This window comes from Carcharhinus amblyrhynchos, chromosome 32, assembly GCF_965287045.1.
Source record: "Carcharhinus amblyrhynchos chromosome 32, sCarAmb.v2.hapA, whole genome shotgun sequence".
Classification (NCBI taxonomy): Eukaryota; Metazoa; Chordata; class Chondrichthyes; order Carcharhiniformes; family Carcharhinidae; genus Carcharhinus; species Carcharhinus amblyrhynchos.
The window spans coordinates 12,648,378-12,661,012 of record NC_137355.1 but is presented as its reverse complement, the minus strand read 5'-3'; the positions used below and the strand labels follow the sequence as shown (position 1 = coordinate 12,661,012).

General features: G+C 47.3%; 1 protein-coding gene across 2 annotated transcripts; it reads left to right on the top strand.

The window, feature by feature from the left end:
* The first annotated feature begins 5,051 nt into the window (after window positions 1-5,051).
* insyn1 (inhibitory synaptic factor 1) lies at window positions 5,052-11,900 on the top strand. 2 transcript variants are annotated; one of them, XM_080216073.1, is made up of 3 exons: window positions 5,052-5,128; window positions 5,605-7,243; window positions 10,042-11,900. In XM_080216073.1, the coding sequence occupies exons 2-3, from the start codon at window positions 7,088-7,090 to the stop codon at window positions 10,798-10,800; spliced, it is 915 nt and encodes a 304-aa protein (XP_080072199.1). In that variant the 5' UTR covers window positions 5,052-5,128; window positions 5,605-7,087; the 3' UTR covers window positions 10,801-11,900. The 2 variants fall into 2 exon arrangements, with proteins under 2 accessions (XP_080072199.1, XP_080072198.1); XM_080216072.1 differs by lacking the exon at window positions 5,052-5,128 and adding an exon at window positions 5,403-5,486.
* The last annotated feature ends 735 nt before the right edge of the window (window positions 11,901-12,635 follow it).

Here is a 12,635-nt window from a genome sequence, read left to right as displayed (position 1 = left end):
CTAAATTGCCTCTTAGTGTCCCAAGATGTGTAGGTTCGGTGGATTGGCCATGCTAAATTGCCTCTGACTGTCCAAAGATCTACAGGTTAGGTGGATTGGCCATGCTAAATTAACTCTTAGTGTCAGGGGGATTAATGGGGTAAATGCATGGGGTTACATGGATAGGGTCTGGATGGAGTTATGGCTAGTTCAGGCACAATGGGCCAAATGGCCTCCTTGTTTTGATTTGATTTGATTTATTATTGTCACCTGTATTGGAATACAGTAAAAAGTATTGTTTCTTGTGCGCTATAAAGACAAAGCATACCATTCATAGTGTAAAGGGGAGAAAGGAAAGGAGAAGGTGTGGAATGTAGTGTATCAGTCATATCTAGAGTGTAGAGAAAGATCAACTTAACATATGGTAGGTAGGTCCATTCAAAAGTCTGACGGCAGCAGGGAAGAAGCTGTTGTTGAGTCTGTTGGTATGTGACCTCAGGCTTCTGTATCTTATTCCCGACAGAAGAAGATGGAAGAGAGAATGTCTGGGGCATGTGGGGTCCTTGATTATGATGGCTGCTTTTCCAGAGTCAATGAATGCGATGCTGGATGAATTGGGCTTCGTTCATGACCCTTTGTAGTTTCTCGTAGTCTTGGACAGAGCAGGAGCCATACCAAGGTGTGATACAATCAAAAGAATGCTTTCTATGGTGCATCTGTAAAGTTTAGTGAGAGTCATTGCTGACATGCCAAACTTCCTTAGCCTCCTGAGAAAGTAGAGGCTTTGGTGGGCTTTCAGCGTGGAGGGACCAGGCCAGGTTGTTGACGATCTGGCCAGAATTGATTCATGCCATGAATTACCTGTTGAAGCATTTCATAATGGTGGATGTCAGAACCACGAGATGATAGTCCGAGGTGGCTCTGACATCAGAGGTGTATAAGATCATGAAAGGCGCGGATCGGGTGAACGCACTCAGCCTTTTTCCCAGGGTTGGGGAATCAAGGACGAGAGGGCATCAGTGTAAGGTATTAGGGAATTCACTACAACAGGAAGGCAGTTCATAGAATCATAGAATCCTACAGTGCAGGAAGAGGCCCTTCGGCCCATCGAATCTGCACTGACCACAATCCCACTCCCATATCCCTACATATTTTACCTGCTAATCCCTCCAACCTAAGCATCCTGGTACACTAAGGGGCAATTTTAACATGGCCAATCAACCTAACCCACACATCTTTGGACTGTGGGAGGAAACCGGAGCACCTGGAGGAAGCCCACGCAGACACGGGGAGAATGTGCAAACTCCACACAGTGACCCGAGCTGGGAATCGATTCCAGGAGCTGTGAAGCAGCAGTGCTAACCACTGTGCTACTGTGCCGCCCAGGTGATGTCAAAATATTGAATGTATTCAAGAGGCGACTGGATAGAGCACTTGGGGTGAATGGGGCCAAAGGTTATGGGGAGAAAGCAGGATTAGGCTATTGAGTTGGACAATCAGCCATGATCGTGATGAATGGCAGAGCAGGCTTGAAGGGCCGAATGGCCTCTTCCTGCTCTTCTATGCTTCTATGTTTCTATGTAAGAGGTGAAAGAATAAATGGGAACCTGAGGGGCAACTTCTTCACACACATACGGGGTGGTACACATATAGAATGGACTGCCAGCAGAAGTGGTTGAGACGGGTACATTAACAATATTCAAAAGGCATTTGGGCAAATACATGGATTGGAAAGGATGTGGGCCAAGTGCAGAGAAAGGGGGTGAGGGTGGATGGCCATTTTGGCTGGGCATAGGCTAGTTTAGGATGAAGAACCTGTTTCCATGCTTTAGGTCTTTATGACTCAATTAACTCACGTTGCCTGGCTTTTCTTTGGTACAGGGGTGTTGGTTGTCTTCTTGAAGCAGATAGGGACCCCAGAATGCTTTTAAGAGAGGTTAAAGATATCTGTAAATACTTCCCCACTGTTGGGATTCTATGATTCTAAGCAGCATCCATCTCCTTATTTTATGGGGGTGGGGCAAAAGCAGTTGGGTGGGGGATGAGAGTGGGTCTGGGTCAGTTGCCCATTTGGGCGAGTGGGGTTGCAGACAATGACGGGCCAAATGGCCCTCTGCGCGGCAACAATTTCCAAGTCAAGGACTTCAGTCCCTCTAGTGGTGACGGTGCGATTGCTGCCGTCTCCACCTCACCTGCAGACTCCTCACACTGCGGGGAGGATAAAAGGCAGATTTCCCGATGGGATTCCTCGGTACATCACACGGCGCAGGGTACGGGAAATACCCCAATAAAACACTCAACACTTTATCCTGACACATTCCCCCTCTCCAGCACCAGTGACCCCACAGAGCTGGTGTCTGACTCTGTCAACGGGGAAAGCGGGAGCTATTTTAGAAACTGGCTACATTACATTTCCCATTACAAGGGGGAGTCTAGAGTATGCAGTTATCCATCTAAACTCGTCTAAACAACTGCCCAGACCGCGGGTTTGCTATCTGTGTGTGATGGTGTGTGTGTGTGAATGTTTGGCTTCATTTGATGGAGATTTCTCCAGCGTTGAAATGGAAAACTGTAGCAGTCGTTTACAAATTTGTGCAAGGTTAGAAAAAGACAGAGAGAGAGACAAACAGACAGGGAGAGAGAGGAAGAGAGACACCGAGAGATAGAGAGCGAGCGGCAGTGACAGGAGTCGGAGACAGAAAGAGACAGAGAGAGACAGAGAGAGAGAGATAGAGACAGAAACAGACAGAGAGACACAGACACACAGAGAAAGAGAGACAGACAGAGAGACAGAGAGAGAAAGAGAGAGAGAGAGAGACAAAGAGAGACAGAGACAGAGAGAGAAAGAGAGACAGACAGACAGACAGAGAGAGAGAGACAGAGGAAGTGACAGAGAGAGAGAAACAGAGAGACAGAAAGAGAGAGAGAAAGTGACACAGAGAGACAGACAGAGAGAGAGACAGACAGAGAGACAGAGACAGAGAGAGAGACTATCCACACTACACGCTCTTGTTAGAGAGTTTCAGGCAGTGACCCTTGGGATGTAGCAGCAAAGAGAGAAATGATTGGATGTTGTGATTTTCTGTCTTGTTTTTGTAAGTGGAATCAGAAACGACAATCATTTAAAATATTAACCCTGTCTGTCTGGGCAGTCACTGCCAGGGCTGCTGAGTTATCCAGCATTTTCTGTTTTTATTAGAGAGAAGCCCTCTCTCTCTCTCCTTCCTTCCCTCTCTTTCTCTCCTCCTCTCTTTCCTTCTCTATCACTCTCCCTCTCTTTCTTCTCCTCTCTTCTCTCTCTTTCCCTCCTGCTCACCCGTCTTTCCTCCTCACCTTTCTTTCTCCTCCCTCTTTCCTTCCCCTCTCTTTCTCCTCTCCTCTTTTTCTTCCACTATCTTTCTCTCCCCTTTCCCTCTTCTTCCTCTTCCTCTCTCTCCTCACTCTTCTTCTCTCGCTTTCTCCCCTCCCTCCTCTCTTATCCTCCATCCTCCCTCCCTCTTCTTCTCTCCCTCTCTCTCATCTGGTCTCTTTCTCTTCCTCTCTTTCTCTCATTCTCCCACATTCTCTCTCCTCTCTTCCCCTCTCTTTCTCTCCATCTTCCTCTTTCTCCCTCCCTCTCCCTCTTTCTCCCCTCCTCCCTTTCCTCTCCCTTCTCTTTCTTCCCATCCTCCTCTTTCTCTCCCTCCTCCCTTTCCCCCCTCTTCACTTTCCCCTCCTCCCTTTATCCCTCCCCTCTCTTTCTCCCCTCCTGTCTTTCCTCCCTCCTCTTTCTCTCTCTCTCCTTTCTCCACTCCTCTCTTTCTTCCCCCTTCTCCCCCTCCCTCTTCCCCCTCCTCTCTTTCTACTGCTTTTTCTCCCTCCTCCCTTGCTCCCCTCCTCTCTTTCTCCCTTCTTTCTTGCCCCTCTCTTTATTCCCTCTCCTCTGCATCCCTCTCCTCTCTTTCTCCCCTTCCCCTCTCCCTTCCCTCTTTCTCCCCCTGCCTCTTTCTCCCTTCCTCTCTTTCTCCCCTCCTCTCTTTCCTCCTCCTCTCTTTCTCTCTTTATCCATCTCTTCTCTTTCTCTCCCTTCCTCTTTCTCCCCTCCTGTCTTTCTCCCTCTCCTTTATCCCCGCCTCCCTTTCTCCCCCTTTTTCGCCCTCCTTTCTTTCCTGTTCCCTTTCTTTCTTCCCCTCCTCCTCTGTCTTCCCTCCTCCTCTGCCTCCCCTCCTCTCTTTCCTCTCTCTTTGTCCTTCTCCTCTCTTTCTTCCCATCTCCCTTTCTCTCCCTCCCTCTTTCTCCCCTCCCTCTTTCTCCCCTCCCGTCTTTGTCCCTCTCCTTTATCCCCGCATCCCTTTTCCCTCCTCTCTTTCTCTCTCCTCTCTTTCCTCTCCCTTTTCTTTCTTCCCCTCCTCCTCTTTCTCCCCCCTTTCTCCCTCCTCTCTTTCTCCCTTTCCTTTTTCCCCACCTCCCTTTCTCCACCTCTCTTTCTCCCTCCTCCCTTTCCTCTCCCCTCTATTTCTTCCCCTTCTTCTTTCTCCCCCCTCTCTTTCTTCCCTCCTCTCTTTCTCCTTCTCCTTTCTCCCTTTCCTCTCTTTCTCCTCCCCCTCTCTTCCCCCCTCTCTTTCCCCCTTCTCTTTCTCACCCTCCTTTCTTTCTCCCCCCCTCTTTCTCCTCCCCCTCTCTTTCTCCCCCGCTCCCTTTCTCCTCCTCTCTTTTCCCCTTCTCTTTCTCCCTTTCTTCTCTTTCTCTCCCTCCTCTCTTTCTCCTTTCTCCCCTTCCTCTCTTTCTCCTCCTTCTCTCTTTCTCCTCCCCCTCTCTTTTCCCCCTCTCTTTCTCCCCCTGCTCCCTTTCTCCTCCTCTTTTCCCCCCTCTCTTTCTCCTCTATCCTCTTCTTCTCCCTCCCTTCCTCTTCTCTCTCTCCCCTCCTTCTCCCTCCTGTGAGTGTGTGTGCTTTGTGAGTGGATTGAATCAGAGAAACTGGCACTCTGCTGGCTGATCTGACGCAGGGGAGAGAGGAGGGAGCTGGCACCAAGACTGCAAAGCGAATCTGCAATGACCACCAAGTTCCTCCAGCACCTCCTCCGATTGCAAATCTCCTTTTGGGTGTGTGTGTGTGTGTGTGCTGATTAGTATGTGAGTGGGGGGGAAACCAGAGCAATAAGGAACAGAGGTAAGAATACTTAAAATAATTATACATTAAAAAAGAAATGTTATTATTAAAAAAAATGCAGGATGTGTGTTCAATGAAAATTCTATGAGCTGTCTCGGGAAAATGTGTCTTTTATTGGTTGGTAAATCAATTTCAATGATGTTCCTTGACAACTAATTTCACCTCCCCCTTTCTGAGTGGAGGGATGCATTGAGGGCTAATTATAAGGCGGTAGAGAGAGAGAGAGGAAGGGGCTTGGCTTTGCGAAGCTGAGCTCATCACAGTTTGCTGTGTGCATGGTTTTTGTGTCTGTATGTGCATTCGCCTCTCCTTCGACTATCGGAAGTTGGAAGGGATTTATTGATAAATTTCTTGCCTGGTGAGTGTGTGTGTTTCTTTTTAAATTGGTTTCCCCCCCTTTTACAGGGTCTGTGAAGATGATTCATCCCCTCCCGTTCTTCTTCTTTCTCATGTGCCTCCCTCTCGTTCTTTTGCAGGGGTTTGTGCCAGGATTCCACAGAGAGAGCCCCCACTTTGAGATGCCCCTGATCCCTCAATCCTCGGAAGCCACAAAGTTGCCCAGACCTTCTTGCTAAAAGGGGGGGCTGCCCACAACCTTTTCCTAAAAAAAAAATCAGCAGAACAAAGCGGAGATATATTTCACCTCCATTTTAGACACAGAGAGAGAGATTGATCGGTGCCTACGTGTGATCATCCAGAGAGGTGTCCCTAGCCGGGTCTCAGACACAGACCAACATTGGGCTATGTGAGAGAGGGAAAGAGAGAGAGAGAGGAGGGAGGATAAAATAGATTGATGCAAACTGATAATCCGGGGAGAATACACAGACACCAGCTATTGCTATTTAGGAGACAGAACGATAGAAGAAATAAAACAGATAGATTAGTGATTTAGACTGAATACAGCGACACACACCAGCATCTAGCTATTGCTATTTAGGGCAGAGGGAGAGGGGGCAGAATAAAATAGATTGGTGATTCTTAGAGACCGACATAGCCTCGCACCAGCATCTAGCTTTTGCTATCTAGGAAAGAGAGAGAGGCGACCGGAATAAAAGAGATTGGTGTAAACTGAGACAGTACGCAGGCACACACACTCGTACCTAGCTGTATAAGAGAGGGGGGAGAGAGAGAGAAAGGAAATTGAAGCAGATTGGCGCAAACTTGTGATTGTAGAGAGAATACACAGACACACACCAACATCCAGCCTTGTAAGAGAGAGAGGTTTTGGTGCAAACTGGCGTTATAGAGAGATTGCACAGACACCAATATCCACTAGGAGAAAGAGAATAAAATAGACTAATTAGAGCAAACTGGTGTTATAGGGAGAATAACAGACACACACACACACACACACCGATACCCAGTTATGTAAGATAGAGAGGGGAGGCGGGGGAGAGAGAATAAGATAGACTGGTGTTATAGAGAATACACAGACACAGCTTTGTAAGAGAGGGAGAGAGGGAAGGGAGAATGAAATAGATTGATGCAAATTAATGATTTATAGAGAACACACACAGACACAGGGACCAAAATCCACCTGGGTAAGAGAGAGGAGAAAAATAACTGGTGCAAAGTGGTGTTATAGAGAGATTACAGACACACACACACCAATATCTAGCTATGTAAGATAGAGAGAGGGAATAAACTAGACTGATGGTGCATCTATAGAAGACACCCCCTCCCCCTCACACACACACACACACACACATATCCAATCATCAACATCCAGCTACTGCCATGTAACAGAGACATACACACACATACATACACACACACATACAGAGAGGGGAGAGGAGAGGGAGAGGAGAGAGATCCCCAGGCAAGGTTGCTCCTGGCGTTTTGGCGTGAAGATGGTGAGTCCTTCCCTGTGTGAGCCCCGGCCAACTCCAGGGAGAATCAGCCAGTTGAGCGGCGAGGAGCATGGACAGCCTGGCCCTCCGCAGCCCGGCTCTCTGAATAATGTCAACGAGGGGCAGCCCTCCCCAGCAACCCAGTGAAATCGCAGCGCCGCGCACCCCGGCGAAGGAGGTGATCCGAAACCGCATGAAAATGGTCATCGACCAGCTGGAAGCTATCCTCCAGGAGCTGAAGGAAGTAGCCAAGGAACTGAAGGAGGTAAAGGCAGATTCCTTTCCTTATTTCCCTCCCTCCCTGCAAGAGACTCATTCAAAAAAAAATTGAGTAAATTAACCTTCATCGCAGTGCCCCCCAACCCCATGCATCTCAAAAAAAGGTTTGGGTTCCAGAATGTGCAGTTGTAACATTGTAATTGTATATACACACAGATAATGATGTTAATCTAGCTTTATATTAAAAAAAGAACTCTGTGTCCTAATATGCAGTTTAGCATTGCAATTTTACACATACACACAGATAATATTGATGTTAATCTAGCTTTATATAAAAAAAGAATTCTGTGTCCTAATGTGCAGTTCAGCATTGCAATCGTACACACACACACACAGTTAATATTGATGTTAATCTAGCTTTATATTAAAAAAGAATTCTGTGTCCTAATGTGCAATTTAGCATTGCAATCGTACCCCCCCCCCCACACACACACAGTTAATATTGATGTTAATCTAGCTATCTTTGAAAAAGAATTCTGTGTCCTAATGTGCAGTTCAGCATTGCAATCGTACACACACACAGAGTTAATATTGACGTTAATCTAGCTTTATATTAAAAAAGAATTCTGTGCCCTAATGAGCAATTTAGCATTGCAATCGTACATACACACACACACATACACACACACAATATTGCAGTTAATCTAGCTTTTTTTTAAAGAAGGGATTGTCTCTTATAATGTGCAATTTTAACACTGCAATCCTACACGCAATATTGATGTTGATCTGACTATCTTAAAAAAAGGATTGTCTGTTCGAATGTGCAGTTTTAGTATTGCAATCGTGCATATACACACACACACACATACAGATATTGAATTTACTCTGGTTATCTCAAAAAAGGTTTGTGTCCCAGAATGGGCACTTTCAACTTTGCACACGTACACACAATATCGAAGTCTATCTGATTCACTGCCCATAAGGAGCATAACATATTGATCGAGTGTACATGGGGGTGAGGTTGGTAAAGGAAGCAGAGAGAGAGAGAGAGGGGAGGGGGGAAGGCTGGGGGGGGGGGGGGGGTAATGATTTTGACTTATTCTTGTCACTTGTATTAGTATTCAGTGAGAAGTCTGGCTCCTTGTGCGCTATACAGATAAAATAGACGGTACGCTGGGCGAACTTTTGTCCACCTTATATTCATTAGTGTCACAAGTAGGCTTACATTAACACTGCAATGAAGTTGCTGTGAGAATCCCCCCCAGTCGCCACATACTCCGGCGCCTGTTCGGGTACACTGAGGGGGAATTTAACACGGCCAATGCACCTAACCAGACTGTGGGAGGAAGGTTGGGGGGGCGGCGGTGGGGGTGGTTTCCAACATGCCAAGGACAGGAGGAGTGTGTGTAGAGTGCGGGGGGGAGGGGGTCTTCAAGTATCAAATTTAAAAAAAAGCTCAGTTTCCCCCTCGAATGCAGGCTGTGTTCAGATGTTTGCTGGATTGTATACATGCAGCTGGAACAAGCAGCTGCCCCCAGCAGCCCTGGAAGCGATCACACACTCTGATGTTTGCAGCCCCTCTGCCGAAGCAATACTGACCAAACCTTCCGAACTGCAGCCTTCAAATGAGAAGCAACACCCCCCCCCCAAAAAAAACGCTGGAGAAATCTCAGCGGGTCTGGCAGCATCCGTGCAGAGAGAAATAGAGCTAATGTTTGGCTGACCCTTCTTCGCAGATCTGTCAGTATGATCACGCTAAGCCATCTTACTTGCTGCCCTGTGTAATAATTAATTTAACATCAAGCCGTCTTCTGCTAAATATTATGGTTCTGCTGCCTTTCCAGATTTGGCTCTGCTGGGACATGCTTTTCATAGAATCCCTACAGTGCAGGAGGAGGCCATTTGGTCCATCCCAACCTGTACCAACAACAATCCCACCCAGGCCCTATCCCCATAGTGTCAAGGGAATTAAGGGTTATGGGGATAGGGCTTGGGTGAGATTGGCCAATCCCCCTAACCTGCATCTTTGCACACTAAAGGGCAACTTAGCATGGCCAATCCCCCTAACCTGCATCTTTGGACACTAAGGGACAATTTAGCATGGCCAATCCACCTAACCTACACATCATTGGACACTAAGGGGCGACCTAGTATGGCCAATCCACCTAACTTACACATCATTGGACACTAAGGGGCAGTTTAGCATGGCCAATCCCCTTAACCTACACATCATTGGACACTAAGGGGCAGTTTAGCATGGCCAATCCACTTAACCTGCATCTTTGGAGTGTGGGAGGAAACTGGAGCACCCGGAGGAAACCCACACAGACACGTGGGGAGAACATGCAAACTCCACACAGTCAGTAACCCGAGGCTGGAATCGAACCTGGGTCTCTGGTGCTGTGAGGCAGCAGTGCTAACCACTGTGCCACCGTTTCATTTTGCAGTGAATCATTTTGTTTTAATCCATTGGTTGCTCTGTGCACAGTCAGTAGTCTCTCTCTCTCTCTCTCTCTGTGTCTCTCTCTCACACACACACACACACACACACATTAAACCCTGGAACTGGGAACAGGCAGGATAGCTGTATACTGGGTCTCTCTTGAATGAATGCTGCTTGATTTAAATTTGTGTATCAAAGCCCTGACTGTCGCCTTTGTGTTGTTAACTGTTTAGTTACAGAGAGCATTCGAGGGAAAATGTATGCATGGCTACAAATATTTAGTGACATGACATGATTGCCCCCCCCCCCAACTTTTGAGGTACATGTTTCACAATTGGCATTTCCAGGGCTTGATTGCGTGGGTATTTTCAAAGCCCCCCCCCCTTGTCTTCCCGTTGTAGGTAGTGAAACAGATCGACAGATTGACATCTGATTTTGATTTTGAGCTGGAGCCAGATGACTGGACGATTGCCACCATTAGTAGCACCTCCAGCAGTGACACTGCGAGGAACCATGACAAGTGTGGCACCCTGTCCGACTACGGGCAGCTGGGATTCCTGACCCCGGACATCCTGTCGGACAGCTGGGAGTTCTGCTCCTTCCTGGAGCTGCCGGCGGAGCCGAGCAAGGCGGGAGGGGACGGCAAGGAGGCCCCCTCCACCCCGTCGGAGCCGGACTACAGGATGATGAACGGTGGGTTAATCCCCAACGGACCGGAGGGCTGCGCCCCCGACTCGTCCAGCGAGGAGACCATCAGCAGCGCCCCCAGCCACAAGGCGCTCCCGCGGAGCTCGGGCACCAGGGAGAGGGTGCGTTTCAGCGACAAAGTGCTCTACCACGCGTTGTGCTGCGATGACGATGACAGCGGTGGTGGGGAGCAGGAGGAGCAGACCAACGCGGGCACGGCTAGTGCCGCCACCGCCACCAATGACACTCACGAGAGGGCGACCAGCGCGCCGCCCAAACCACCACCACCACCACCACCACCCTCCTCCTCCACCGTCCCCAGACAACATCACCACTGCCCACAGCCGGCCGCCAAAGGCCACCCCTCCGCCAGGAAAAAAGTCATGAGGAATAACAGCACACAGACAGTGTCCCACAAAAGCACTCAGACGCTCCTGTCCTATGGATCCTCCAAGAAAGAGGAGACAAAGTAGCCCCCACAACCCAACTTCCTCCCCCCCCCCCCCCCCCACCTTCCCCTCCAAAATGGGAAACTGCTTGACTACCTATTGGCATCAGAGGCTCAGGGATTTTCAATAAAATATATTTAAGAAAATGTTTTACAGAAACAAAAAGAGTAGATTCCAAAATTTTGCACCCATTGACTAATTGCATAAAGAAAGCACTTTAAGGATCTACTTTTTTTTTTCTTTTTAGCTTTATTTTACCTGGTACCTTCAAGATTGTAGGAGCCTTTTATTTTTGTCTTAACTCGCAGTATTTAACCTTGCCTGAGTACTGTGCCTGTAAATACAGCGTGCTTCCGAACAAGCCTTTATTATGTCTCCGTGCTCTGCTTCTTTTGACAATGCCCTACAGTTGACAATGACTTCCATTGCCATTTCTCTTCTCCCCACCCCCCTACTCTTTTGTTTTAATTTCCAAGACAATTAAATCCGTCCCGATTTAATTGGTGCATTTTTGCGAGAAAAATCAAGGATTCCCAGGCTAGAGTATTTGGGCTTTTGCCTCGACCCATTCCAGATGTTGTAACATCCACGCGAGGGGCGCTAGGTCAATGGAGAGGAAGATATAAAACTGGTGCACCATTCTTTCAATGAACGGACTGAAAACAAAATTAATCTTTTTTTTAAAAAAGAATTATGCATAAAATGCTTCCATAATAATCAGCGGAAGATTGAGTGCTACCTAACTCGAGATTGGAAGTGCATTTGCAGATCGCCCCAGTTGATAGAAATCTTATCCTTTTACTAATTAAATAACAGGACAGTGGTCTGGCGCAAGTCATTGGAGTATTTTGTTACCGGCAAGTTCTTTTTTGATGACACTGTGAAGCAGTCTGCTTGAGGAATTAAAAAAAAGTTTACATGTTTGATTTGTAAGTCATATTGTATTGTTTAATGCAGAACATTAATGCAATAAATTAGTGTCTACTTTATCTAATATATCTTGAGCTTCACGATTAATTTTAAGACAAAGTACAAAGAACTTATATATGTAACTCAGTCCAATAGTTGTCCGGTAACAAATGTCGATTGACATCAGAAGAATAAGGTATCTGAAAATAAATAGTCTCCCGACTTTGGTTCTTGGGGAGGGGAGGGCAAGGGTGGCACAGTGGTTAGCACTGCGGCCTCACAGTGCCAGGGACCCGGGTTCAATTCCGGCCTCGGGGTCTTTGTGCGCTGTCCTCCCCCGTGGGTTTCCTCTGGTTTCCCTCCCACACTCCAAAGATGTACAGGTTAGGGTGATTGGCCGTGCTAAATTGACCCTATTACCAGGGGGCGTGGATTAGCAGAGTAAAAATTTGTGGGGTTATGGGGGAGAGGGTGGGATTGTGGTCGGTGCAGATGGGCTGAATGGCCTCCTTCTGCGCTGCAGGGATTCTATGATTTGAAAGTTGGATCGGTTTCAGTAACGTTGACATGGCGTTACAGGAATCTTTCAAGGGGTTCTCAGAGTAAGTTGGCAATATATTCTTGTATAGAATGATGTACTTTGTAACCTACACCATCCTGCTGCTGAAACTGGGGTGGAATCTTCCTGCCCCGCCTGCCACGAGAATCGTAGTGGGTAGGACACAGACCATGCAAAGATCTGTTGACCTCAGGTGGGATTTTCCAGTCTTGGAGCAAGTGCAGCTGGAAAATCCTGTGTCCCACTTGACCTGTTTCTTGAAGGCCACAAGATCTGACCAATACAATTTGTTTATATATGCACATAAATATATAATTTTTTTGCAGCCAGGAAGAAATCTTTCTGTACTAAAAGTGTAGTAGAAAAAATATGCCTGTATTTCAAAAATATA

Excerpts from the sequence above, each read along its gene's own strand:
- insyn1 (XM_080216073.1), top strand. The coding sequence starts at position 7,088 with ATGTCAACGAGGGGCAGCCCTCCCCAGCAACCCAGTGAAATCGCAGCG. Across the intron at positions 7,244-10,041 it reads TAGCCAAGGAACTGAAGGAG|GTAGTGAAACAGATCGACAG; the intron begins GTAAAGGCAGAT and ends TTCCCGTTGTAG.